The sequence below is a fragment of the Vipera ursinii genome (genome assembly GCF_947247035.1).
Source record: "Vipera ursinii genome assembly, chromosome: 12".
NCBI lineage: Eukaryota > Metazoa > Chordata > Lepidosauria > Squamata > Viperidae > Vipera > Vipera ursinii.
This window is the reverse complement of record NC_139525.1, coordinates 161,110-189,079: the sequence shown is the minus strand read 5'-3', so window position 1 is coordinate 189,079 and position 27,970 is coordinate 161,110. Positions and strand designations below refer to the sequence as shown.

The 27,970-nt window shown below is 52.0% G+C and overlaps 2 protein-coding genes across 3 annotated transcripts; both read right to left on the bottom strand.

Moving 5' to 3' along the window:
• Window positions 1-14: 14 nt before the first annotated feature.
• FRMPD3 (FERM and PDZ domain containing 3) lies at window positions 15-11,379 on the bottom strand. Its single transcript, XM_083372166.1, has 11 exons — window positions 11,257-11,379; window positions 10,459-10,566; window positions 10,013-10,144; window positions 9,025-9,144; window positions 8,626-8,762; window positions 8,169-8,295; window positions 6,173-6,262; window positions 5,881-6,060; window positions 5,556-5,700; window positions 3,780-4,619; window positions 15-2,906 (listed from the first exon to the last, which is right to left on the bottom strand). The coding sequence occupies exons 2-11, from the start codon at window positions 10,561-10,563 to the stop codon at window positions 247-249; spliced, it is 4,536 nt and encodes a 1,511-aa protein (XP_083228292.1). The 5' UTR covers window positions 10,564-10,566; window positions 11,257-11,379; the 3' UTR covers window positions 15-246.
• Window positions 10,667-27,521, bottom strand: LOC310646002 (FERM and PDZ domain-containing protein 3-like). Of its 2 annotated transcripts, XM_083372158.1 has the most exons (6): window positions 27,307-27,521; window positions 17,110-17,219; window positions 13,235-13,392; window positions 12,712-12,814; window positions 12,279-12,324; window positions 10,667-11,741 (listed from the first exon to the last, which is right to left on the bottom strand). In XM_083372158.1, the coding sequence occupies exons 3-6, from the start codon at window positions 13,356-13,358 to the stop codon at window positions 11,676-11,678; spliced, it is 339 nt and encodes a 112-aa protein (XP_083228284.1). In that variant the 5' UTR covers window positions 13,359-13,392; window positions 17,110-17,219; window positions 27,307-27,521; the 3' UTR covers window positions 10,667-11,675. The 2 variants fall into 2 exon arrangements, with proteins under 2 accessions (XP_083228284.1, XP_083228283.1); XM_083372157.1 differs by lacking the exon at window positions 10,667-11,741 and having other exon boundaries at window positions 11,906-12,324.
• Between the last annotated feature and the right edge of the window lie 449 nt (window positions 27,522-27,970).

Here is a 27,970-nt window from a genome sequence, read left to right as displayed (position 1 = left end):
ATCTGGGGTCTCCCTTGGACGGAGCCTTTCACTGTTTCGGCCCTTGAGGCGAGGCGGTCTGACCCTCGGCAGGCCAGGAGAGGAGATGGGACGGGACTCACGTGGCAAACGCCGCCTGTCCATCCGCGGCAGGCAGCGCTGAGATCCCTAGCCGCGGCCTGGCTCTCCCGGCGGCTGGTAGCCCTATAACATCCAGGCACTTGGTCTAGGCTGGGCAGGCGCAGGGCTCCGGTGACAGACACTGATTTACTTGTTCATCAGTGTCTTCAAGGAACGTGTAAGAGTGTTCACAACAGAGGCCGCTGATTGGTGGCTCAGCTGCTCAGCTTCCTGCTCCCCTCGGTGGCAGGTTCGGGCAGTGGACTCCTCAGCAGCTCTCAGTAAGAACGTGTAGTTCCTCACAATCTCTTCAACTTTGGCCAAGAGCGCCTGGCGCTGAGACTCTGAGCGCACCACGTTCACCAGCCGCACAAAGGTCTCAATCAAGCTGCCCAGGACTTGGAAGCTGCTACTCACTGCCGACAGCATGCGGGTCGGGCTCTTGTTGACTGCAGCAACTCTGCGGCAGGACGCCCGGAAGTCCTTAAACTGAAGGGCTAACTCTTGCTTGTACTCAGTCAACTGAGGGAGATACGGCTTGCCTTCCTGGGCCTTGGGGCTCACGATGCACTGCCGCAGAATGGTCAAGAGTTCACTAGTGTCTAGCTGCACAGCTTGGAACCCATTGGGCCAGGCGTAGGTACGGCCCTTCAGGGCATGGATCTTGGCCAGGTTGCCCTCAAAGGAAGAGGTCCGTAGGTCTATCTCCTGCGTTTGGTTATCTGGAGTGCTGCAGGCGGTGGCATCCAGAACTTGGAGGGTTCTGCTGACAACTGGGATTGCCTGGTGGCTGATCTTCCCTTCTGGGAGAATCGGCATGGGAATGGCGTAAGAGAGCTCATCCTTTTCACTCCCATCATCAGCTATGTCGCACTTCCTGTAGTAGAAGCAGTACCGGAACGAGCAGCATCTCTCCCCATCTCCGTCCTCCTCTGGCAATTTGTGGGGGCTCGGATAGATGTCCTCCTGAAAAGGAAGCACAGCACCACCTTTCTGGCTCTTCTCAGTCACTTGAACACAAGAGGGGTCTGATGCTGTGGGGTGGGGGTCCTGCAATTTGCCTTTCAAGGCAGGGACTTGGGCCACGGCCTCCCTTTGCTTGCTCAGGTAATGGCTCAGATAGCCTGGAGAACTTGGAGACGTTTGCTCCATCTTTTCAACTTCGCTAACGCTGTAGCGCCGCATCAACTTCTTGTAGTGGGGTGCTCCTATGCACTCCCCAGGAGAGGCACACGTGGTCAGGCAGGACAGATCGTTTTCAGGGTCAGACCGGCAATCCCTAGATTCCAGACTGGTGGACCTGATCCGGCTGCCCTTGGGAGGGACTCTAGTGGAGGACTCTCTTGGCCCTTCTGCCTGCTGCAGCTCTCTGCCCCTGCTCTGCCTATCTAGGTCTGTTGACTGCCCAGGCAGGGGCCTGGTGCCACGGCTGAGCCGCTTGCAATCACAACTCCGCCTCTGTTCCCTGGACATCCCTGGCACAGTCTGCACAGGGCTGGTCCGGACCTGGCAGGTGCACTGCCCCGTAGCCGAGGGATCCAGACAGTCCGGAGACACGGGGTCTCTCCTGGGCTTTGGCTTCAGCAGCTCTTCTAGGAATTCAAGTTCGTATTGTCTCACTTTTTGCAGCTGAGCCTGCCGCTCATCGGTCTCTCTCTTGAGTCGCGTTGGGAAAGTGGCAGAAATAAGATTCTTGAACCGGAATGATGCTTTGGGCACTTTAGGTTTAGCTGGGAGATCTGAGTCTGGTGCTATAACAGCCAGTGCCTTTTCAGGCCTTTTTAAAAGCATAGAAGCAGAGGGCAGGCTTTCAGTCCAAGTACCTGCGGGGACCTTCCCCTTCAGAGTCTCCCCTCTGGGGCTACTGAAGGTCTGTGGGCTCCTACAAGGTGGGGGCCTCAGGGCACTGCGGCTGTTGGCACCCATTTCATGCTGTCCTTTTTCCTCCTGGCTAATGAGTGTCTCCCTCTGGCCAGGTGGCCTGGCACCCTCTTCCTGGCACAGGAGTTCCTCTGCCCCCAGCTGCCCTGCCCCCTCTGGCCTTCCCTTTGTCTGGCAACTCTGGGGTGTCTGCTTCTCCTCTTCTGCTGGTGGCAGGGGAGGGGGAACCACCTCCACAGGACTGCCCAGGGGTGCTGGGTTCTGCTGGCAGGCCTCACTGCTTGGCTGCTTCTGAGAACAAGGAAGGCTGGAGGGAAGCTGACCCATAAAGCAGGGCTGGGCAACAGACAGCTGCCTGGGGTCAGGATCCCAGGGCAGAGCGCTGCCTTCGGTTGGCAAGGGCACTGCTGTTGCTGCTGCTTCAGAAAGGGAGGCTTTGTGGCCGACTAGCTGCAGACTTGATGCGACGAGGACAGGAGCTGCTCTCTGGTCCTGCAGCCCACTCTCTGGGTGGCTGTTTCCCAGGCCAGGGACAGCCGTAGTGTGTGGGGCCGCAGCTGTACCACAGGGGAAGGAACCTTTGGGCTCAGGTACTGCCCCTTTGGCATTGGGCTCACTGAGTTGCTGAGAGGGTGAGGGCTGGGCACAGCCTTTCTCCTGTTCTTGCTTGCTTGTAGTGCAGGTAGCACTGGGGGTCTGGTCTGGATCTTGATGCTGAGGTGGCCCTTTGGCACCACCAGCCTGCATGCGGAAAGGAAGATCCTTGTGCACCAGAAGGCCTTCCTTGCTGAGGTGCTGAGTCAGGAAGAAGGCAGCGTTCTGGCGTTGCTGCACGGCTGTGGGGACATCGTGGATCTCAGAGGAGTTGGTTTCGTGGCTGGAGTCCATGGATGACTCTGGGGTGATGGCAGCCAGAACGATGAGGCCTGGAGGAGGAGAAGGCACGCTCTTTAGAATCGGGCAAAGGTGGGGAAAGTGCCTCTCCTGCCGGAGGCTCAAGCCCACCCTCAGCTACTGGTTGACTTTGGCCAGGGAGGGGAAAAGGAAGGGGAGAGTGCTGCAGATTTAAATGAATCCGTCGCTCTGCGTGTGTGTGTGTGTCACTGCTTCAAAGGCAAAGCTTTTCCTGTGCTGAGGGGGAAATGGGGGGGCTCTGCAAACAAGCGGTAGATGAGACAAGCCACGTATGCTGGCTATTGCTGGACCTCCTGTCTTTTTGGAGGCCCAAGTTCTGGCATAGGCTCAGGAGGAATTTTACAGGATTGTCTGGGCTGCTAGCCCAGCTGCCTCTAGATCAGGGGTGTCAAACTGCCGGCCTGCGGGCCGGATGCGTCACAAGGAAATCACGCCCACCCCATTGCCGGCAACGGGGAAAAAGCTCCGATAGGTTGCGCGACATCACATGACATTGCGAGTTTGACATGTCTGCTCTAGATGATGCACCTGAGCTGGTGGGGGTGGTATGGTGGTCTTAATAGCCCAAAGAGCCCTTTGCTGTGCTGGGTCCTAGCCTCTTCTCTGAGGATGGACTGCAGACAAGCTGCAGCCTCTTCTGTTTCTGAAATGGGGTTGGAGAGGCGTTCGGTCAGCCCAGTCTGGCTCCACTTGGAGCTCTTGGGAAGGCCAGCCACAGACTGCACCTCTGACTTGGGAGGGAGGGGGTCCTTCCAACCTCCCTTTCCACATACGGCTATGATGCTGCCACTGCCCCTCTCTTTGGACTAAGCTTGCAGGCTCTGGGAGGTGCTGCTGTTTTGCTGGGGGTGTTCTGATAGGAGCCACCTGGAAAGGGGGGGTACCTGCTGTCTGCTGTGGCTGAGGGTGTGGACCATCTTCTGAGGCTGCCAGAGCTTCCAAGGCCTGCAGAGTGGAGACCAGAGCGTCGTCCAGGTCCTGGGCACGATCTCGAACCGTCCGCATCGGCAGGCTGTCTATGAGTGTCACGGGAATCTCCTCGTACAGGAGGCCACAGAGCTGGCGTCCCGGCTCCTGCCCTTTTGCTATTGCAGCTGCCGCTGCGGCCACCCGACGTTTAGAGTCGTCCTCGTCAGAGCTGTTGTCTTGGAAGCCGGGAGGCGGTGCGGCGATGGCGGGGAGGAGGGATGTGGTTTCATCCTCCTCTTCATCACTCCCTGGAGGGGGGAGGGAGGTCAGGTCCACCACGTTGTCCTGCGTGGAGCCGGGATTGCCGCCTCGGTGAGGGGCCGGCTGCTGGCGCTTGACTTTGGCCTTGCAGGAATCACAGTAGAGCTGTGGGGGGGGCTGGCTGTCCTGCCGGCCGTCCAGGGTGTATGCCCTGGCTCTGTTGGCCCAGCGCTCTTGGTGTGGGCCGTGGGGCTCACAGTCCTGGGCGGCCCCATTGCAGTCTCGCCCGGAGCTCTCTGAGGTGGGATCTGATTTGGTCCGGGGCCGGGACTCCTCGAAGAGGATCAGGTTTTCATTGACGTCAGTCCTGATCCTGCGCTCCTTCTTGTGCTCCCGCAGGTGCAGGTAGCAAAAGCCGAGGAGCTCCGAGTCCAGGGGGTCTGTAGGGCTGCCCGCTCCGGGGCTGGGGAGAGAGCCTCCCAGGAGCCTGCTCTCCTTCTTAGCCAGGGGTCCTGCTGGTGCCGGAGGCTGATGACCGAGGAACGGGCTGCTGTCTGGAGCATAACACACAGTGGCTGTTAAAACATGTGGCTCCCCAGGAGGCGAATGGTGGACAGGCAGCCAAAGAATCCGGTGCCTGCCCACTTGGCTGGAGGACGAGCGGGGGACCCTGTGAGGTCGGCTGGGTCCCAGCAGCAGAAGAAATTGGGCAAGACGCTCTTGCCCCCCTCCCTACTTCCCACACTTTCAGCATAATTGCGGAATGAGCTCTGCTGTCAAATGGCTTCCCGTTTGAAAATCTCCCAAGCTGTGGTGGCCGATGTCCGGCCACTGTTCTCCCAAACTGATGGGGTTATGCGGCCAGAGGCAGGTTTCCTTCCTCTGCATTGCCCAGGCTCTCTCTCGACTGACCACCAAGAGACACAGAAAAGGATCCCTCGCTTGAGCAACAGCTGAGCTCAAGGCACGGGGCTAAACAGGCCAAGAGGGTGTGCTTCTTGCAGGGAAGGCCGTTGTCCTGGCAAGCCTACTCCTTCCCTTTGAGAGTTCCAGGCAAAGGCCCTTCTGGACTCCCTCAGGAGAGCCACAAGCGGAAGTGCAGAGTGACTGCTGGGGAACGGTCATGGCTCCCATGCAAGGCAGGGCTGTCTCCTGGCTCCTCTCCTGCCCTCGTCCTCCCAATGACTCTGTGCACCTCCCCCCCCCTCAGCCCCTGACTGAACAGCTGCAGGAGGAGGAGGAAAGAGTGTGTGTGCGCGCGTGCGTGCTGCTGCTGCTGCTACCACCTGCAGGCCTGTTGAGCAGAAAAGCTCTGCCCAACACACGGGTGCCTCCACACCAGCCTGGTAAGGGAATCCCCATGCTTGAGAGGTTCCACGTGGGATGCTACAGAGCCGCCTAGGGGAAAGGCCCATCCTTGGAACCCCCAAGTCGAGGGATATCATGAGAACCTGACCGAGGGGCACAAATCTCAAGAGGATGAAACGCACCTGCCTTGGTCAGTGGAAGCGGTGGTGGCTGACTGGTGGGTCGGGAAAGGAGCGTTCGCTTGGCGTCCACCAGAAGGCGGCAGTAGCCAGCAATGAGGCAGGTGAAGTTGGTGGCCTCCGGCCATTCCATTAGCAGCACCAGAGGCTGGGAAGGGAGGAGAAGCCAATGGGTCAGAAGCCTGTCTGGCTATGGCACAACCTTCTCAAGAGGGAAAGTTGATGTGCCTGGCCAGGAAAGGTCCATGAGCGCCCTGCTTGGGAGACCCGCCCTAGCTCACCTTCCAATTCCACCAGGATGGTAGCCAGTGGCAGCAGTTGGACCTACCTTAGCATCCAGGATGCTTGTTTCCACCCGGGCCACACCCTGGTTCTCCCTGAAGAGCTGGATCTTGCTGACTTTGCTGAACTCGGACAGCACGGTGGTGAGGTTTGTCTTCAGATCAATGACATGGCTAATGCCATGGCGAGGCCCCACCAGGAGGGTCGTGGCTGACTGTTTCTCATCCTGTGTGGGACGAGATGCCAGTCAGAGGCTGAAGGGCAGAGGCAGGCCTTAGGATCTGGCTGGGGACCTGTCACTGCTGTCTCCCCTCCCTCGCACGCCAGCGTTACTATACCAGTCCCACAGTGCTGAACAGGACGCCTGCAAAGGTTGGCAGCTCGTTCAGGATGCGCAGGTAGTGGAGCTTCGCTTGGGTGGTGGTGATCTGGAGAGAGACATTGCGTCCTCCGTGAGGATGCCAGGGGGCCAAGATCCCCATAAGAATTATTGTGCCGTGGCAACAATGCAGGGCAAGGGTGGATTTTCTGGAAATTGAACCTTCCTTGGCTTGACTACTGCAGTGGGTTCTGCCTGGGTTTTACTGTGGCAGCCAAGCTACAAACTGATGCAAACTAGTGCCGCAGTGAGACCGGCACTGGATCCCAGCTGTTTTCTGAGCACAAGATCAAATGCTGGCATTGACCCTTAGGCATTTAAACGGCTTGTGGTCAGAGCGCCTGAGGGACCATTCACTTGGTTGGGCAGGACACGCCCTCCCAAAGGCCAGCCTGCTTCTAGTGCAGAGGGGATGGCTTCTTTTTTTTTTATTGAAAAGTTTTATCATACATTTTATTTTTAACAATCCCCCCTACCCCTCCCTCCTTTCCCCTCCCCCCCGACTTCCCAGAGCTAAGTACAAGGTATAAAAAAAAAAAGAATCATAAACAACCATATGCTAACAACCGTAAATTCTAAAATCTATCACTCTCTAGCTCATATAGGATAACTACAAACACTATTAATATAAAATATATAAAATAAGAAAAAAGAAAAAGAGAAAAGAAGGGAAGACTTATTCAAATACTACATAAAACTTTTTAGTCCCATGTTTGTTCTGGATATACTCAATCCATTTGTCCCATATTTATTCTGGATATACTCAAACCATTCCTCTTAACAGTTTAATAGCCTCCTTAAACTTCACATCCTCTGGATTCAAAATCAAAGCCTTTTCTTTTTCCTTTATTTCATTCTCCAATTCTTTCCTCCTAGCTTCCACAGGGGATGGCTTCTTTTGCAGCACTGTGGGCCCATACTGGATTGTGGCCTCCCCTGTACTGGGTTTACAGCTGCTGATATGGAAAAGCATCTTTGTGGGGGCCTGGTCGGTCATCGGCCTGCCTTCTGTCAGCTTTAGCCCACTTGTGTGAAAGTTGTACCAGAAGCCAGGAAAGAATTTTCCCAGAAGAGCTGGTTTTGGACTTTCTAAGAAGTTTGCATCACGGCCCCTTCTCTGAATGGAGAGAAAGGTGTTAAGTAACAATCTCACGGGGAAGGCACCAAGCTAAAGACCAGGAAACGGTGCGTTCTAGTCCCCACCCCCACCCTTAGGCATGAAAGGGGGCTGGACGGGCCAGTTTCCCAATCAATGTCCCAGGGCTACTCTGGGGAAAATAGGAGGAGGAAAGGGTATCAGGTGTGCTAGCCACTTTGAGTTATCTGTAAAAATAATAAAGGCAGGGTAAAAATAAAACTGTTTTTTCTGCATTGGCTATTTTACACTTTATGCAGAATTGCCTATTAATCTTCCTATGCCATTTACCTCTATTTACAGAGGAAAGTCCAAGGGAAAGACTTTGTAAAAAAAGAAAGGCATTGTACAATGTTTCTCTAGGTAGATTATGCACATCTAATGGCATGTCTGAACACACCACCCACCTAATAATCAGGAATAAAAGCTCCCGTATCCTGCAACAGAGACTAATTTGTTTCCAGATCCAGCGTACCTTTCAGCAAGAAACTTTGGTTTTGATTTGATTACTATATGTTTAAGTTGCCCCTCCATCAGCCTGCACAGAGCAGCACAACTGTGGATGGAGGTCTCTCCAGGTGCCCTCTTCTGAGGGCGTGAGCCTTATTTCAAAGCATGCCAACTTGGCCAGGGATTTGGGGGGAGGAAGCAGCACCCCTTTGGAAGGGCTCTGTTTCAACTCAAGTAGGCTTTTCACTCACAGTCTGTTGGAGGAAACAACACTTGAGCCCGCTCTGGGCCGGAGGGGCCACACTCCCCCCCTCTCAGACAGCCATCGGAGTCCCGCAGGCCATCCGCCCTCCCTGCACTCTCGCCTTGCCTTGGTGCCCCAGGGCGGCTGGTTCTGATGGGCCTTCAGCTGCTGAGACAGGGCCTTCCGAAGGCTCTTGTCTTTGATGCCTTGCAAGAGCGAAGGGGGCAGAAACGGCTCCAAGCCCCATTCCTTCCTAGCAGGCAGGAGAGAGGGCTGGTGAGAAAGGCCAGGCGGATTTCCCTCTTTCCCCCTGCCCTCTAGAGGTCCCTGGGCTGATGGGGCAGAGGACCAGTCTCTCCGGCTTGCCTGCGGCATCTCCTGCCTTGGGGAGAGGGAGGCAGGAAGGGCAAATGGTCAACAAAGGGCCAGGGGAGGACTGTAGGGTCAGATCCTGTGTCCAGAGGAGGCTGAAGGCCTTGCCAGAAGGCTGGCTTAGTGTGGGTGTGAGACTCTGGACCCCCAGAAGGGGCGAGTGCATTGGGGGGGGGGGGAAAGCCGCTGTGGCTTTTGCTGCCGAACTTACTCCACATTTTTGAGAGAGACTTTCTGGCTTGGCCGTGTGGCTGAAACCGTGATGTAAATGTGCAGGGCAGTCAGGCCGAGCAACATTTCCGGCTTGGGCTCCATTCCAAATCGCTCCCTGATCACATCGTTGCGGCTCTGGGGAAAGAAAGTGAGCTGCTCAGAACAGCTGCTTCCCTGCATCCCCCCCCTCCAAGAAGGCCCGGCCCAGGTCTTTACAGCCCCTCTGGACGTGCTCTGGTGCAGCCCTGCTATGCTCCAGGGGCAGCTGGGAAGTGGCTGCAGAGCAGTCTGGAGCCAAGACAGAAAGAGGCCAGCCTCTGCTGCGAAGCAAGGGGGAACCTTGCACTGCTGGGAGGCTGGGAGGCCCTGCGCCTGGGGCTCTCCTCCCCCCCTTCACCTGGATGTACAGGTACTCAAAGGCTGCCGGGTCCCTTTGCAGCAGCTCCACAGGGTCTTTGGGAAAGAAGCTGATCCGGAAGAGGCATCGCATTCCTTGGTAGTGCGTCCTCTGTACCACCTGTGGAGAAGCAGACGGGAGGCAAATGTGGGCCCTATGTGGTAGACCTGGATGGGAATTGGCTCGCCTTTTCTAAGCAGAGCAGAGGGCCCAGGATGGTGTGTTCTCCTTCCCTAAAGGCTGCGCCAGCTTCAAGGCCCCTTCAGTGATCTGGTTCCTTCCCAGCCCAGACACTTGGCAAGGTCACCTGATAGAATCTTCTCAGGGCTAGAAGTCTTCCAGAGCAGGAAACCTCAGACAAACAGCTTTCAATTGCAATCTTTGCTTGAAAGCCTCCATGATGAAGTTTCCGTGACTCCAGAAGACTAGCTGTCCTTAATAGCTCTCGCAGCCAGGAAATTGCTCCATATTTCAAGGCTGAATCTCTCTCTCTGGAAAGCCCCCCTCCTTTTTCCTGGGACAGCTTTTTAAAGTTTTGGCAGCTGCTGTCATGTGTGCTTTTGGCCTTCTCTTAGGCTAAACGTACCCAGTTCTTTGTAGCATCTGGTCTTACTAGCTTTGTTTCTCTTCTCTGTTCTCCTTCCAATTCCTCAGCACCCGTCTTATATTTTGCGGCACAAAACGACACTGTATTCCAGATATGGTTTGACCAGTGGTGGCATCATCTCAGCATCCCGCCTCTGCTGACGTATCACATCACAGCACTGGCTTGCACTTAACAACATGGAGCTGTGAGCTGCTCTTCTGAGGTGTGAGCGTCCCCCCCCCCCTTTGTGTTATCTGCAGCTCCTCTCTACCCCCTTCCTCCAAGCCACACCAGGAGCAGAGCAGGCAAGCAGTCCTTCCAGTGGGAGCCGTGAGGAGGCCAAATTCCTGCAGCAGAGAGAATGGAGCGTCCACAGGGCTGGGGTTAGGCACAGGCGCTTACGTGGGCCAGGGGCTGTTTGTCCTGCAGAAGAAGGAACTTGTGGCTCTGTTCGGGGCTGGAGTATTCCAGGACCAGGGAGAAATGCTCGATCTGCCTGAGGGACAGCCGATCCTGGAGGGTCATCATCACATCCTGGCCAGAGAGGAAGAGAGAAAAGCTAATTGGCGGCGGCGGGGGGGGGGGGGACTTCAATGCTTAGAGATGTTCTCCCTCTCCCAGGAAGCCCCAGTGTAGTGTGGCTCCCCAGGGACAGGGGTCCAGCAGCTTAGCAGTTCTTAGAATTAAAGGAATGAGGCCAGGACCCAGGCAGGAGGAAACCACAGCTGGGAGGGGGGGAATTTCATCTCAGCTGGATCGTTCATAGGGAAAGGCTGTACCTCTATTGTGACTCTCCCCACATCAGGACTAGCCTAGCGGGTTTCCTGGCTCCTCTGGCACTCCCTTACCTTGACGGTGGTTCGGCCGTCAAAGGTGAAAGACTTTATCTGCCCGTTCTCAAGGAAAACCTTCAGCACGTTTGGAATCAGGAGAAGCGCTTCCTTCTTCAGCATGTCCTTGGGGAACAGGAGGGAGGGAGCCCGTCCACCCACGGAGCAGGGCAGGGCAGAGAGAAGGGGGAGGGGGAAGAGGAGAGCGCATCAGCCACACGTGGGTTTTAAGAATCAACCACTGGGGGGAATGGACTCTGCGGTAGGAGATCGTGGGGGACTGGTCAAATGTGCACCCCTGCCACCCCTGATCTCCAGGGCTGCTCTCCGCTGGGCTGGCAGGCCAGGTGGAGGCTGGAGGCCCCCAATGGGTAGAGGCTCGAAGCAGGAACATGCATGGTCTCGGTCTCTGTTGGGAGTTGCTGTGGGGCGTGTGTGGAGGTGTCAGCTGCCTCCTGACTGGCCAGAAAAGGTTGTAACCATAACCCTTGCCTGCTTTTCACACAGACTGGAATGTAAACTGAAATGGTTGCCTCCAGATCCTGGTGAACTTTGACAGATGTCCCCAGAAACAACCTGGCCCCCTTTTCTTCCATATCAAATTGAGATACATGGACCCTCTCAACTGTTTCAAAGGCCTTTTCCACCCCACATCCGTTTCTGGGAATCGGCACACAATGCAGGTTCTCTCCACTGGCCTCAGCTGTGCTTCCTAGATCAGTTGGAAAGGCGGCCCCCGCAGAGCTCTTCCCCTTGCCGAGTTGGAGGTTGGAGGAGATGAATTGAGCGACACGGAATCCCCTGGGGGGCACTCACGGGATCAGTCTCGCCAATGGTGACGTGTTCTGAAAAGCGAACTTTCACTGGATTGGACCTCAGTTTTGCCTTTTTAGCTGCACTGATAAAGGCTGATTTGGGGGACTGTAAAGAGAAGACACATCAGATGAGTTCCGCCCAACCCGACCAGGCCTGCAAACCAAGAAAGCTTCCTTGGGCTGGACACTCCCCCCACCAGCCCGGGTTCTGATGGCCCAAAGGCTTTGCCTCTGCTGCTTGAGGCCACCACCTCCCCTGGAGAGCCAAGGGTGGATCTGGCCACGCTGCTCCCCAAAGGACGACAGCGGGGGGCCTGCGTGGCTCTCTTCCTCTGAGCTGCAGCCGACAGAAGAAGGAAGGTGCTGGTTGCCCAGAGCCTTCTCAAAGCGGCCTCCATCGCTACAGGCATGAACAACTGTTCAGCGGTACTGCCACCTGGGCTCTGGGAGGGAGCAAGGCTGCTTCCCTGCTGCTCTGCTGGTGGTCTGGAAAACAAATGCCAGCAGTTGTATTCTCCCCCCCCTTCTCCCAAGAAGACAGGAGAAAACCCAGGCTCAGAAGGTCCTAGGGATGCTGCAATGGGTGGTTATGTGGCTCTCTATTACCTACAGTTTACCAACGGAGGAAAAAAAGAGTGCTGTCTCTAGGCCACAGAGCAGCAGCTTCACCTTCTGCCTGGCATTCGTGAAAGTGTGAAGCCAAGGCCTAGCCCTTCCAGGGGCACAACCGTCATAGTAGCCAAGATTGGCTGCTGCTGCTGCCAATCTTTGAAAAGAGGCAAATTTCACTTTGATGCCCTGGCCATTTTTTGGCTGGGGGCAACACATTCAGACAGCCAGAGCCATCCAGCCTTCCTTCCAGCCCTGTGTCGTGTTTGCACAACAAGGCAAGGGGGGCTGAATGGGATAAAAAAGGCTGCCGTCCAGCCCATTGTAGGGACCAGCCATTTCTTCGCATGTGATTTGAACAAGATTCACTGGCGTAAACATGGTGCCCTTCCCATCCCAAAGTTTGGCTCCCACCTGATGAGTCTGTAGCACAGTAAGGACCAGGGACTCCTTGGCGCCTCTGCAACGAGAAGGGAGAAGCAGCTGCTTTCAGGAGAATTCTGCGGAGCATCGCAGCAAGAGACGGAGTCGGCCTTTCCCTGCCCCCAGTGGAGTCATTCCCTGGGTCGGCCTTTCCCTTTTGCAAGCCAGGTTTTTATTTTACTCCCACCCCAATCATGGATTCACTTATAATGCCTTGGCCTTCAATCACAGAGGGTGGGAGCAGATTGCAGTTCTCCCTGCCCCAGAGATTATGCAGAACATCTCAGCAGTCAGCTGTGGGAAGAGCTCTGGGTGGGCTTAAGGCAGCACCTTTGGGAGCAGCCCAGGCTTTCCAAAGCTGGCCTTGCAGCCCTGGTGGGTCCCTGAATCTTCCTCCCTTTCCATTCTGGCATCCCGCTCTTACCTGACAAGTTCTATAACTCTCTCTCTGGGGGCGTCACTTACATCTTCGTGGTTTATGGCCAAAATTTGGTCACCTGCCAACAGCTTATCCTCAGACGGCCCTCCTGCCAAAGAAAGGGTAGTGAGCCACTGGTGGTGGTGGGGAATGGGGACATAGCAGCCCCCATGTGGCTTTTGATGTCTCCATCATGTGCTGCTGCCCCTCAGGCACCACCTGGCTGTGCTCCCTCGCAGCTGGAACCTCTGGCATTGGGAACCATCGGGGGAGGGAGGGGGCTTGACCCAAGCACTCTGCAGTTCAAAGTAGCTGTTTTGACCTTGAAACAATGTCACTCGAGAATGATCAGAATTGCCTCTTCTGAAATTTTGTACATTCCCACTTTGTCCTGTTGCCCCTTATGGCTTTGGGGAAGGGGGAGGGGGTCCTGATGTAGCTGTCCCCCAGTAAACAGAGCCCCCTCTGCCCAACTTCTCATACTTGCGACCTTCACTGGCCCCGCTCCTTGGGGCATTTCCCACCGCACCTGAGGTCACTGAGCGAACTACCACCGGTCTCTCACTTCCGGCCACAAAGCCGAATCCATAGACGGGGTGACGCTGGACTTTCACCTGTCGGAGGACCTCTGCAGGCAACTGGTCACATTCCATATCATCCCAGCAGCGCTCTGCCTGCGTCACATGCCTGAGCATGCGGAGACACAAAACGACAGAGATGAGGGTGGGGGCTGCTTGCGCCCTCTTCTTTGGATAAGCCTGTGCTCTTCTTCACAGCCTGGGGGATCACCCAGGCTTGTAGGGGGCACCACTGCACCAGTGGAGGGGTCAACCCCAGAGTTGACATTGCCTCTCTCCCAGACTGAACCGTCTCTCTCCGAGGCAAAGGCTTGCTCTGTCTCCTGGCACTTTGGCACGCCAGAGGACTAAGCTCTGCAGAGGAGCCCTGAGAGCGCAGGGAGGAAAGGCACTCCCAGATGAGGGCTTCCCTCCTACACCGAAGCAAGGTTGCTCTCCTGTAGTGGATTTACACAAGCAGCTCCAACAGAAAACGCAAGGGAGGAAGAATCCAAGCAGGATTCACCCTTCAAGACACTCAGGCAGTGGAACAGGTCCTGCCCTCCTCTCACACCTAATTTCTTGGGGTGCCAATACTCAGTACATCCAACGCTCTAGAGCATCTTATACCAAGAAGACATTTCTGTTGCCTGACATGACTGCTCAGGAGACAGAGGTAGTCCTGGCTCCTTGGTCTTTAGGAAGGACAGACTGAGGTGTTTTTTCTCCTCTGCAGCAATTGCCACCACCAGTGAAAGACTGAGATCCCAAAGTGCTCTCTCCTTCCTTCCTTCCTTCCTTCCCCTTCCTTCATGAGGGAAGTCAGGGGACTCTTGCAAACTTAGGGCTTTGGGATGCTTGTGGCCACCAGCTAGACAGCTGTTCTGAGCAAGCAGGCTGGCTTGCTTGCCTTGCCTCTCTCAGCCCGGTTCTGACCTCTAGCATGGAAGGATTCCTTGCTTTTCCCCCTAATCTTCACTTTAAGGAGGATCTCATTCACTCTGCTCTTCCTTTTTAAACATACCAGCAGCATTTGGGCAAAGGAGCTGCTGCTGCTTCCCAGAGATCTTTGGATGAGCCCAAACTCCCCCCGCCCCAACCTGCAAGCACACAGGAGTGAAAGGTGTGTCCTTCCTTTGGTCCTTCCTGAGTACGATGAAAGAAGAATAACATACATTACACTGATTAAGATATTGTGAACAGTTTGCATAATTAGTATATATTAGCCGGCATCGACTTCCCTCCGCCCTGTGCGTTCCCACAGAGAGGGCCTCCTCAGGGTGCCACCGGTCAGAGAATGTCGACTGGTGGCCCCCAGGGGGAGATCCTTCTTTGTGGGCGCCCCGGAGCTATGGAATCAGCTACCGGTTGAGCTCCGGACGGCGCCCGACCTTCGCTCCTTTCGCCGCGAGCTAAAAACATACAGTACTTTTTTGAACAAGCTGGCCTGGCCTGATGAAGGGATTGGGGGGGGTTGTTATGGTTATTTTATTGGGTTTTAAGATGTATTTTAGTATGTGGGCATTTATTTAATCTTGTTTTAACTTTTATAATCTGTATTTTTATTCTTGCCCTGTTCACCGCCCTGAGTCCTTCGGGAGAAGGGCGGTATAGAAATAGTATTAAATAAATAAATAAATAAATATATCATTAGAGTTCTGTGCAAATCAAATGTTCCTATAGCCAGGAACAAAGCTGGATGGAGACAGTAGCAAGTCGTGATTTTTCCTGGATCTCTCAGATCTCTGCTACAGAAAAATCAAGGTAAAACATTCCTTAAAACGATCCTTGCAGTGGGTGCCAGCCCTGCTGTCAGTTTGGGGACAAATCACAAGGAATCTTCCTGGGATGTTACACTTCAGACACATCGCTAAGAGACAGCAGGACGTGGCCACCAAATGCCAGGCCAAGGAGAATGAAGCGAAGCGACTTCTTGCTAAGGCTACCTGTTGGCAGCTCAGTCCCTGGGGGAAGGCGCTAGGTCGGAATGCTTCCAGGACTGTTTTCTGCCCCAGCCGGAGGAAGGCTGCACTGAAGCTTCCCGGGACCAGCACAGGCAGTCCCTGCAAGAAGCAGAGCAAAATGTCCCACTCCAGATAAATAGGGTTTAAGTGTCACCACAGCTGGCACAGATGTGCTCTGGGTATGCATGCCTGTGGGAGATGGGTTTGTAGCCCTGTTCAGAGATTGTCATTTCCCTCAGTAGTCCTTGAGAGGTGCTGAAGAGGAATTATTTTCACCCGGTGACTTCTGGCTTCTTGGATTCTCTTTGACAGCCCAAGCCAGGTGAAATTCTTGTTGTGAAACGCTGCCCTTATTCAGATCTAACGGCCCTTCCTGACCATACGCCCTGTTGCCAACAGGAGGCGCAGGAAGGGAGAAAGTGAGCCACGTGGACTGGGCACCAGAACTCCACTGAAACCCTTTTCTGATTTGATGGACACCACAGACTGCTCCAGTCAGTTGCCTGAGCTAAATATAGGACCACTCGGAGGCTCCAACTGGTACAGAATGCAGCCGTGAGAGTTGTGTTGGGAGTCTCCCGATACTGCCATGTTACACCCCTGCTCTGCAAGCTGCACTGGCTCCCAGTTGTCTTCCGGGTGAGATTCAAGGTGCTGGTAATGACCTACAAAGCCCTTCATGGCATGGGTCCGGAATACCTCAGGCAGCACCTGCGGCCGGCATCAACTTCCCTCCGCCCAGTGCGCTCCCACAGAGAGGGCCTCCTCAGGGTGCCACCGGTCAAAGAATGTCGACTGGTGGCCCCCAGGGAGAGGGCGTTCTCTGTGGGCGCACCGGATTTATGGAACCATCTTCCGGTTGAGCTACGGATGGCGCCCGACCTTCGCTCCTTCCGGCGCGATCTAAAGACCTACCTGTTCGAACAAGCCGGCCTGGCCTGATGGGTGATGGGTTTGGATTTTATTGTTTTTTATGCATTTTAACTTATTGTTATAGTTTTTGGGCATCTTGTTTAATCTCTTTTAACTTTTGTATTCTTGTTTTTAACATGTATTGCCCTGTTCACCGCCCTGAGTCCTTCAGGAGAAGGGCGGTATACAAATAAAATTATTATTATTATTATTATTATTATTATTTACCCAACCCAGAAGGTCGGGAGCCTAATTTTAATCTCCCTTCAGAAGTTTGTCTCCGGATCAACCAATTTCACGGAACTGGTCCTCAGGTGGGCTGTTTCCTAGGAGGGAAACCTCATGGAAAAAAGCATTGCTGGAAGACCAGCCAAAAATACATCAGAAGGCATTATCCGGAAAGGAAAAGGGAAATCCCCCACAGGGCCAGCTGGAGATGCCTGTTAGAGGCACTCTGAGTTTTCCACTGCCTTGCTTGGACTAAGCAGACCTACAAGATGCTGTGGACCCTCCTTATTCAGTGGCAGAACAAGGTTATAGAGCGGAAGATAAAAACCAGGAATTAAGAGCATGGAGCTTCTGTTTGGCTCAAGAACAGGCCCACCAAGTGACAGTCTCAACTGTTCCAGGCAAAGAAGCACATTTCCTCCCTGCCTTTCCTGTAAGACTTTCACACAAAAAATCCATTCAGATCTGCATGCCCGGTCTCTGGCTTTGTTTTCTCCCTGGTGCCTAGTTTTTGCTGCCTAGCTTTTGGTTGGATACAGTGATTCTGCTCCTCCTCATAAAGCTGGGAGGGGTGAGACTGCTTCAGAGGGTCCACCTTGAGGCGGGCACAACCAAGCCCTCCATTCATAGCAGGAGACCCCAAAGCAAGTGCTTGCTAGGAATGCCCCACTTCTCCTCCCCCACAAGGAAGCTGCCTGAGACTGGAGCCCCCCAGCAGCCTCCTCTGCTCACAAGGTACTCACTGTCGGCATCCAGCAGCCAAGAGCAGGGACAGCTTGCTCCGGCCTGCTCAGTGCTCACTGCCGCTGCTGCTGCTGCTGCTTCCTCCACCTGGCGCTGGTGATGGTGGCGCCTGTGGAAAGAGCGAGGGAGGCTCTGAGCTCTCAAGCCTTCGAAATCCAGCCCCATCTGTGATCGGAATCTTAAAAAGCCGCCTGGCTCAGCCTCAGAGTTTGGCGGGGGCCAAAGAGCGAGCAAGGAAGAAACTCTGGCAAGTGCCAAGCAGCTGCTTGCTGGCCGGTTCACAGGTCCTTTCATAGCAGAACTGCACCAGGGAAGTGGCTTCCTTCCCTCTCCCCAGGCCCCACTCTAGAAAACCCCAGGATCTACTGTGGAAGGACCGAGACTTGAAGAGCTTAGAAGAGAAGCAGACTAAAATGGAGGAAATTCAGCTCCCAAGGAGAGAGATCAAACAGCCAAGCAAAGAGGGCAAGAAAACTGATATATGCCCTGTGGCTTGGCGAGTTTGGCATCAGAGGGTGAGAGGCAGTTTGTTTAAAGAGGCCCTGCACTTTGGAGGACAAGGATGCTGGGCATAAAAGACTTAGAGGCAGGCAGATGAGTAGGACTGCTGCTTTCTCAGCAATACCTTGTGCAGGCCACCCAACATGTTGAATAAAATAGGCTTTCTTAAAGTTAATCTTGGATTAATGACTCTCTATAGTTTTATGGTTGTTATTTCTCTGATGCACATAGTAAAATTGCTTTAGGGCTGATATTTTTCCTATTGGATAGACCAGGAGGGAGAGCAACAGCTCCAGGGAGTCCTTCCCCCGTGGAAGACTCAGAAGTAGCCTTTGACAGGAGCCGTCGAGAGGAGTTGGGCTTGGATTGTAGATTGTGAGGACAGGAGATATTCCTGGTCACTGGAATGATAATTTTAATAAACAGAGTGCGTGATTCCTGTCAGGGCTCTCTTGGCAGAGGGTGCCGAGATGCTTAACTTTTGAGAAAGAAAACCCGTCAGACTAAAGCCTGTTTGGCTTGCTTGGGGAAAGTGTCGACAGCTAAAACACATTTTTCCTGTGCTTTCCGAATTGCCTGATTTGAACTGACCTCAGCAGGAGGTGCGGCGAGGTTCAGTCTGTGGTGGAGAGGAGCGAGGGGAGAGCACCTTTCAACAGGGGCCGGGCAGCAAATTAAGCCTGTCCCAAGTCCATCCCAGGGGACCTGATATGTCTTTGCCTGCAGCTTCCAAATCCCCGGTCCCCATACAGAATCACCTTACAGGGGATTTAAAAATGTAATAAAAATAAATATAGATGCTAGGACTTGGGGAAAGGGTAGTTCTGGTTAAGTGGGCCAAGGTGGTACGGCAGATGAAGCTTCCTAAATTCAGTCAAATAGGACTTAGCCAAGGCAGTGGGAGTGGGGGTGAGGTGGGTTTATCCAAATTAAAACATATTGTGTACTATCCAGTCCCTCTCCAGAAAACAGCCCAGATTTGCAAGCCAGGCTCTTTCTCTGCAATCTGTTTCGGGGTCATTGCTCTGCTCTTTTGGGGAGAGCACCTTTCCGGGCTGAGGGGTGTTGCCTGCATTTTAGAAGTCTACTTTCCATACGCAGAGAAGGAGCAAATCCCAAAGTCCTGTTTTTAGTTAACCCAAGAGGCACATTGCCCACAAACATCAGAAGCCACTGGCCATTTTTCCCACTGGGCCAAAGAATAGCTGGCTGGGGGGGGGGGGTGGCACCACCATGATTTTTTCTCTCCCCACTTTGAGGGTTTCAAATAGATATTTCTCCTCCTGAGATGCAGAGAGAAATGACACAGGCAAAGGTTCCATGGCCTTCACTGTTTCCAGCTATTTTCTCTGAGACTTGAACAGGCTTTGATTACTTCCTCCACGTGTGGAAAATATTATTCTGGCTCTCATCGACATACAGAATTCCTCGTGGTGCCTCTAGCCTCAGTGAATAGTCACAGCAAAGGATCTGCTTTCATATTTAGTGGAATCCCTCATCTCTCTTCCCCTCCACCACACGCACAATGCCTCTGTCTCTGTGCCTGCTTTGCTTTCCAGCCCCTTGGCCACACGCACGTGGCCCTTCTTCCTGTTGCTGCTGCTCCTTCTGAGCAACCTCGCTCTGCTATTTCATAGCCCCTTCTCAGCAACAGCACCAGAAAAAGGAGACTGGGAATCACCTGGGAATATCAGCCCCCAGACGGGCATCCCAAGCCCAAGGCAGCGTCAACCCTGGCTGGCCAGAGGAGAGGCTACCCCCCAAAAGCAGACCTTCCTCTGGCAAAGGCAACCAGGGAAGATCGTGTGGAGAGGGCGGCCACATCTCCCTTTGCTCCTTGCTTGCTCACCCGCCTTCCTCCATCATGATCCACAAGCTGATGTGTCACAGTCTTTAGGAAGGACAGGCTGTGGAGGATGTGGAGCAACAAGTTCCCAGGTTGGGATGGATGGCAACAACTGAAGTTACCAAGAGCTAAGCAGAATTGGCAGGCAGCTACTCTGTTTCTACTAGGGATGACTGTGCGGGAAGGGGCCCTCAGCCACAATTTTTCCTTTAAAATTCCCTTCTGGCTTAAGGCAACATGGGAATCCAAGCAAGTGTCGCTTAATATAGCAAAGCACGACTTAACATGAAGCCAGATTCAGTGAAGATACAGGTGAAACTTGAAAAATTAGAATATCGTGCAAAAGTTCATTTATTTCAGTAATGCAGCTTAAAAGGGGAAACTAATATATGAGATAGACTCATTACATGCAAAGCAAGATAGTTCAAGCCGTGATTTGTCATAATTGTGATGATTATGGTGTACAGCTCATGAAAACCCCAAATCCACAATCTCAGTAAATTAGAATATTGCGAAAAGGTGCAATATTCTAGGCTCAAAGTGTCCCACTCTAATCAGCTAATTAAGCCATAACACCTGCAAAGGGTTCCTGAGCCTTTAAATGGTCTCTCAGTCTGGTTCAGTAGGAATCACAATCATGGGGAAGACTGCTGACCTGACAGTTGTGCAGAAAACCATCATTGACAACCTCCATAAGGAGGGAAAGCCTCAAAAGGTAATTGCAAAAGACGCTGGATGTTCCCAAAGTTCTGTATCAAAGCACATTAATAGAAAGTTATGTGGAAGGGAAAAGTGTGGAAGAAAAAGGTGAAGAAGCAGCAGGGATGACTGCAGCCTGGAGAGGATTGTCAGGAAAAGGCCATTCAAAAGTGTTGGGGACTTTCACAAGGAGTGGACTGAGGCTGGAGTCAGTGCATCAAGAGCCACCACACACAGACGGATCCTGGACATGGGCTTCAAATGTCGTATTCCTTTTGTCAAGCCGCTCCTGAACAACAAACAATGTCAGAAGCGTCTTACCTGGGCTAAAGAAAACCAGACCTGGTCTGTTGCTCAGTGGTCCAAAGTCCTCTTTTCTGATGAGAGCAACTTTTGCATCTCATTTGGGACCCAGAGTCTGGAGGAAGAATGGAGAGGCACACACTGCAAGATGCTTGAAGTCCAGTGTGAAGTTTCCACAGTCTGTGTTGATTTGGGGAGCCATGTCATCTGCTGGTGTTGGTCCACTGTGCTTCATTAAGTCCAGGGTCAATGCAGCCGTCTACCAGGAGATTTTGGAGCACTTCATGCTTCCTTCCACAGACGACCTTTATGGGGATGCTGACTTCATTTTCCAGCAGGACTTGACACCTGCCCACACTGCCAAAAGCACCAAAACCTGGTTCAATGACCGTGGGATTACTGTGCTTGATTGGCCAGCAAACTCGCCTGACCTGAACCCCATAGAGAATCTATGGGGCATTGCCAAGAGAAAGATGAGAGACATGAGACCGAACAATGCAGAAGAGCTGAAGGCCGCTATTGAAGCATCCTGGTCTTCCATAATACCTCAGCAGTGCCACAGGCTGATAGCTTCCATGCCACGCCTCATTGAGGCAGTAATTGCTGCAAAAGGGGCCCAAACCAAGTACTGAGTACATATGCATGCTCATACTTTTCAGAGGTCTGATATTGTTCTACGTACACTCCTTGTTTTATTGATTGCATGTAATATTCTAATTTTCTGAGATTGTGGATTTGGGGTTTTCATGAGCTGTACACCATAATCATCACAATTATGACAAATCACGGCTTGAACTATCTTGCTTTGCATATAATGAGTCTATCTCATATATTAGTTTCCCCTTTTAAGTTGCGTTACTGAAATAAATGAACTTTTGCACAATATTCTAATTTTTCGAGTTTCACCTGTATGTATATGTTACAATTCTCATAATACAGAATAAAACTAAATGCAGATTCAAAGAAATGGTGAGAGACAACACAAATTATTCCTTTTATAAACATATAACAATTTCAAGTTATTATAGCTTTTAAATCAATTAAAAGGTGTATTTATAATGCTGGCATTTTATGATCCTCTATGCTTAATTTGCCTCAAAGACTGTGATCGTCTTTATAACTACATCAGGGTGGGGAGATGGGTTTGATGCCCTTTTCTTGGGATGAAGAGAAGCAACATTTCATTTTACAAGGCTGTCAACCTTGGGGTTTGATTTACATGCCCAAGCCTTCCTGGGGTTCCGCAGGGGATTCTGCCTAAGGAACACATGAAGAATTGTAGAATCTTCTGCATCCCTTGTGTGGGTTCTAAAAAAAAGGGAATTGTCTGTGAGAGACTTGATCTTTTTTTGCTGGAAAATAGGGATTCTCCTCTACTGCTGCAGTGTTGTTGCAGATCTGGGCTAGATACTGCCAACCCTCTAGCTCCCTGTAAAAGACTGCAGGTGCCCAAATTCTGTGCCAGAGAAACTAGAGGATGGGCAGGAGGGTCAGGGGGGTTAGCAAAATCCCTGTCTCTACAGCAGAAAAATCTGGGGAGACAGCTCAGAGCAAGGGGAGACTCATAAGCCTCTTGTGAGGCTACCAAACTATTTATTAATGCAGAGGCAGCTGCATTTACAGTCAAATGCTTGGACTGAATACTGTAAGAAGCTGACTCCTTGTATCAGCCTTGGCATGATGGTGTCACATGCCCTATGGCCCTGATTCCCACTTGGTTGTTCAGCACAGACAGTTTTCTGTAGGCAGTTGCTATTTGGAACAGAAAGGCAGAAGAGCTCCCATAAGTTGACACTAGCCAGGTTGTTGACTGCTTGGAGTTCCACAGGGTAACTTCACTTACTGAAGCTTGTCCTCCCCCTCTTCTGGATCTGGCAGTTGACTGGCAGCATGAGGGAAGGAGTTGCCTGCCTATTTTTGGCAAGCAACCTGTATCAGAGGTAATGGCAGGAGAGTACCAGTCAATTCCTTCACAGCCTGAAATAGCTGGGAAGACTCTGGCCAGTGATGCTTCATGCTGTCTTCCAGAAAATTGTGGCTGATGCACAAAGCCTTTTGCAGGGGATGCAGATTCCTACACTGGAGCTCGCCTTATTGCCAGCATGTGGATTCTTGCCTTATCTACAGAGCTGGAGCAGTTCTTCCACTTCTTTCTAGCCACTGTTCCATTTCCTGTTTTTATTTATTCCACTTATTCTATGTGCATTTAAAAAAATGCTTTAGTTCACTAGCTAACAAGGTTGCCTGGAAACAGACTATTCAGTGTGACAAATTCTTGACTGTTAGCAAAATTCAGTTGCTTGAAAATCAGTTATCAATCCAGAACAATTAGAAAATTCTGGCAAAATATTTACTCTGTCGTTCTGGAGATTTTCATCCTATGGATAAAGAAATGCATCCCTATCTATAGCTTTCAATGCTATTGACACCTAAATGTAATTTTCTATCCTTAACCCTCAGGCATTTTTCTTTTATTTATTCTCCCATGCAAGGCAGTCAAGTCTCTTCCTTCTGCCCTTTCCTTAAAAGCAGCCAGTGCTCCAAGACAAGCACAGATTCTTCCACTTCTTTGTTCTCCAGATTCAATCACTGGCGAAGACCAATTTTATCTGCACAATACTGAATGAATGAAAGAATGAATGAATATATGCACTCAGGTCTACATTTAGAGCCATAGTTTCTACCAGTAAATACACAGTGTGAAAGAGAACATACATCTTTCATTGGAGGGAGTCTCCGACAAGAATGCTGAGTAAAGAATAAATGCTATGGGGATGGTGAAGGGCAATTTGGGTTATTTTTCACAAATATCACCAGGATTTCCTCTTACAATTGATACAGAGATAGTCTAGTTCCTTCTAGAAGAGCCAAATTGGGACAGTCATCATGATAAATGGAGGGTGGTTTTGATGATGGGTAGTTTGCTTTACTGTAATGCACAAATCTTAATAAACCATCTTTACCACAGATGGTTTTGACAAAGATTAAATGATTTCTGGTTTGTCATAAGTGTTTCTGCAGTCTGGGGACCTGAGGCCCCTTTTCCTCCTCCTACAGCAGGGCCAATAGAACTGTGAGAAGACTCTCCAAGTACTATCATGCCTATCTTTTCATTTAATTGGCCTCTGCTGTGTGCCCTGCAGTTTCATTTTAACACATATTTTAAAGGTTTAAACAGGGAGTCATGAAGACCCTGGTAGAAGTGTTCTTTGAAGTGTTTCATGAGTCAGAACCATGACATGAACATCCCATTAGATAGTGAGGAGCAGAAACAATAAAAAGGGAGTAGGAATTATACTGCATTTCCAAAGTACCCAGATCTGTTAAGCAGCCAAAGTAAATGAGGTTGGCAAACCTGATGAATGAATATAAATTATTTGAATAAAAATGACTGGAAAGAGGAATACATACGATATTGTTAAAAGTGTGGGTGGTATTTTCTCAAAGAAAATCACAGACTTTTCCAAGAGGTATGAAATAGTGGGATGAGGCATTTTACTTTCTAGAGCTCTGTTGGCAGAACAACCTGGGGCCTGTCTTTTCACATATTTCTTGCTGGGGTGGGTAGCCCTCTGTCCTTCCTGGAGGGGCTTTGAGGGAACACCTGAAGCCAGATCAGAGGTCTAGAGGGGGGTCCTCCCAATTCAAGGAAACTAGGAAGCAGCAGGAACAGGAAAGCAGGGAAGAGGCCACGTTCCTGATTTTAAGGGAAACTGAACTCAGCAATCAAGTAACATGGCTTGGATTCCAAGAGAGACAATTTTAATAAAATCAGGGTAATTATGACATGATGCCATACGATAAAAAATAGCTTAAGATGGGCAATAAAATTACAAATAGTTCCCATGAGGCAAAGAAGAGGCAAATTTGACTACACAAAAAGTTTGGTGAAGCTCTGAAGAAAAGGAAGACAAAATGAGGAGCTCGAAAGAGGCCTGCAAAGAAGAGCCCAGAGGGACAGACTGGATGTTCAGAGGAAGCATCAGCAAGGATAAAACCCCAAAGGAGAAAGCGCTCTCTCTCCCTCTCTCTCTCTCATCTCTCTCTCTAATCTCTCTCTCTCTCTCAAAAAAAAGAGTAAAGCAGTAAACCATAGAGCTGCTTCATGGAGATGGAGAAATGATAACAAGGAACAAAGGAAAGAGAGAAGTTATATTTTGACTATTTCCTTAAATAAGAATATGTTTCACCAGGTAATCACGAAAAGCAGAAAGGGATAAGGTTGTGGATTGAGCCTTCAATAGACCTGGTGAAGAAGCAGATCTTTGCTTTGTGTGCAGATGTTCCACACCAAATAGGTCACACTCTAAATCCTGAAGGAACTTACTGACGGTTGGCTGAATCTTTCTGAAAAATCCCAGAAAATCAGTGAAGAATCAAATAACTAGTATCAAATGTTGATTCTCTCTTCAGAAAGAAGGAAGAAGAAAAATTGGGGAACTATGGACCAGTCAGTCTGACCTTGGTACCCTGGAACATTTCTTAGGAAATCATAAGGCAACCAAGCGTTGAACATCTGAACATGCTGGGGTGATTACCAGATGTCTACAAAGGTTTGCCATGAAGAATCTTCAGGTACCTGGTTTGCCAACAGTTCATGGGGAAAAGATCTTGGAACAGTAGGAAATTATTTGCTGAATTCCCTCTAGGGGCGGGAATAAATTTGACTGACCAGGACCAGGACTAACTACTGTTTCCTGATAATAGACCACCTGCCTCCCAAAGAGGTGTGGTGCAGAAGGACCTGTCTTTCCTTCCCAAGGGCAGAATTCAAGCTCCAAGTTATGCTCTAAAATCCTAGAGAAGGGCCGTAAGCTAAGCCAGGCTTCTGCAGTGCAGCAGCCTGTAGGCAGATTTCTCCACATCAGCCATTCTGGCTAGAAATGGGCCATGTCTGGCAAGCACTCTCCACTGCCATCACTTTCCTCACCATTTATTTCCCATTGCACAAGCCATCCTGTGTAGTCCTAAGAAGATAGTGAGCATCTCTCAGAAGAAGCCCACAAGTGTGGAATGATGCTGGGCAATGACCCAAACCACATCCTTGTGATGTCAATACCATCCCCCCCTTATTTGCACAGTTGACACAATCTCTCCCCATCCTATTTTCATGTTGCCCCCCTTCTCATTGTTGCATTCTGCCTAGTAGACATCCTGTAAGGGAAATCCAGACATCCTGGCCTTCTGTATCTTCCTCTCTGGCACTGAGGGCGGCCTCCACATCACTCTAATTTCTGAATTCCACCTGCAAGTCCTTTCTCACTGATTAGCAGGACTGCAGTCCAAGGGCATTCTACTGAGCCCCCCCCCCCCCCCCCCCGGAGAAGAGAGAAGAGAGTTTCCAGCAAAGGCCGTTCCCTGTGGCCTCCTTGCCAAGCCAGTAGCCAGTAGCCTCTCAACAAAGGCCCAGCTTGTGGGCTGGGCTCAGGACTAATCAGAGAAACCAGCAGGAGGAGGAGGAGGAGGAGGAGGAGGAGGAGGAGGAGGAGGAGGAGGAGGAGGAGGAGGAGGAGATCGTGGTGCCCCAAGGCTCTCTTCTGCCTTCACCTCTTTCTGCTACTGTCTGAATTCTTAGCTGCCTCCCAAATGGAGCTTTTTATCATGATCCAAAGACTCAAGCTTAGATGTTGCTTGGTCTTCTATCTTTCTAGCCACTGCAGAGGGTTATTAGCTTCTTCAGAGCCTAACCAGTGGAACAGCTTGCCTTCAGAAATCGTGGGCGCTCCATCACTAGAGATTTTTAAAAGAGACTAGACAGTTGCTTGTCTGAGATGGTATAAGTTCTCCTGCTTGAGCAGGGGGCTGGCTGGACTAGAAGACCTCCAAGATCTCTTCCAGCTCTATTTTATTCTATTTATTTGCCTCGGCCAAGGACACTGCCCTCTCACAGCCTTCTGCCTGCCAGGGAAAAGGGGCCTGTGAGGAGCTAGGTAGGAGATGGCTGGGCTTCGCTGCCTTGCTCTTCTCTGGAAGAAGGGAGTGTCCAGCTGCAAAAGCCAATCCTGGGAAAAAGAGCCTGAATGGTAAACTGGTGTGAGGCAAACAGAAACATGGGCTTTCCAATGCCTCCCCCCACCACAATGTTATGCTACGGATGATAGGTGTGGGAGTTCAGTATTGAGAAGGACTACTTTTGTGTGTGTGTATGTACGTATGTACGTATGTATGTAGAGCTACAACTATGTCAGAATTTGGAATATATATCCAAAATAGCCTAATTTAAATACCAAACTAGGGATTTTAGCCATCTTTTGACAGCCAAAAAATACCTTTATTAGTTATGCGATCATACATTTTTGCAGTTGTTCTTAACATACCAAAAGGCCATTAAGTTCATTGGGAGGGGTGCAAAGGAGGAAGCCATTGATCAACAGGGTTAAATGGGTTAAAATATGATTTCATTCTGTTGCTTCAAACCCCCTTTTTCATGCATGGGCCGGCACGCGCTTGTCTCTCCCCTCCCCTCCCCCTCCCTCCCAGCAGTGCCCACTAAAAAGCACTAAAGAGATCCCTCTTCCGTGGCCTACATCTCCGGGAAAAGATCGCTACTCCCCACCAGTTTCCAGATCACAGAGAGGAAGGGGGGACTCAGGCCTCTCCCGGGCCAGCCCTCGATCTCCAAGAGACGCAAGGACACAAGGGCAAGACTTTCGCTTGCCTGCGGGATGGCCGCTCCTTTCTCAGGGCGAGGAGAGACCCGGGGGTCCGCAAAGGACGCGTCTGACTTCCCCGGACCTCTCCAAAGCCCCGGGTTAACGGGGAGAGGACCCGCGACTTTGCTTAAGAAGCGAAGGAAGAACGCGGCGCCGGAGGGCAGGCTGGGCCGGCGAGCGGAGGGGAGACCCACCTGCTACACTGGGCTGGAAGAAAAGAAGGCCCGCGGTAAATCTCACTGCTGCCCGCCTTCCCGGCAGCCCGCTTCTGCTGCCGCTCGATGCGCTCGCTTGAACGCTGTTTCAAGGAGAAAAGCCCTGTTTCTCTTTCGGTCGGAAGGGCTCTGGAGACCGCGGCGCTCTGGCCGGGAGAGAGAGGGGCCAGGCCCGCTCGGAGAGCAGGCGGGGCCCCAGCAGCTCCGATCAGCCGGCATCCCCGTGTCCCCAGAGAGACCGATCCCCGGCGCACCAGCGTGTTCTTGCCCGGCCCGGGTTAGCGCGAGGGCTGCCCGGGATCCGAGGCCCCCGTAAGGTGCAGCGGCCTGCCGGGGCGAGGCGTCCATCATGCGCTTCATTCCTCCGCAAAATCTTCTCGCCGCCTGCGCTTCACGGAACGGCGCGGCCACGGAGAGCTGTGCGGAGAGCTCGCGGCGGCCTGCGGGAGGGCTTCCCGGGGACTGACCGCAGTCGGAGGGGCAGGGCCGCCCGCAAAGGGGGCGTGGTGCGGCGGCGGCTCCCTCGAGCCCAAGCATCGCACCGCGACGCCCGCCCTCTCCCCCGAAGGCCCCAAGCAGCCCTCCTCCGCGAGGACTGGCAGAGGTACGGAGAGAGAGAGAGGGAACCTCGGGGCCTACCTGG

What these genes read in the sequence shown, in the direction of transcription:
- FRMPD3 (XM_083372166.1), bottom strand. Translation starts at nt 10,563, where the DNA reads ATGCTGAAGAAGGAAGCGCTTCTCCTGATTCCAAACGTGCTGAAGGTT. An exon ending in TTGAGTACCTGTACATCCAG is followed by an intron (nt 8,763 to 9,024) that starts GTGAAGGGGGGG and finishes TTCTTTCCCCAG; the next exon opens with AGCCGCAACGATGTGATCAG. An exon ending in TCAGCCACAGCAGACAGCAG is followed by an intron (nt 2,907 to 3,779) that starts GTACCCCCCCTT and finishes CTCCTCCTCCAG; the next exon opens with GCCTCATCGTTCTGGCTGCC.
- LOC310646002 (XM_083372157.1), bottom strand. Translation starts at nt 13,358, where the DNA reads ATGGAATGTGACCAGTTGCCTGCAGAGGTCCTCCGACAGGTGAAAGTC. An exon ending in AGTTCGCTCAGTGACCTCAG is followed by an intron (nt 12,815 to 13,234) that starts GTGCGGTGGGAA and finishes TTTCTTTGGCAG; the next exon opens with GAGGGCCGTCTGAGGATAAG. An exon ending in AGAGTTATAGAACTTGTCAG is followed by an intron (nt 12,325 to 12,711) that starts GTAAGAGCGGGA and finishes TTCTCGTTGCAG; the next exon opens with AGGCGCCAAGGAGTCCCTGG.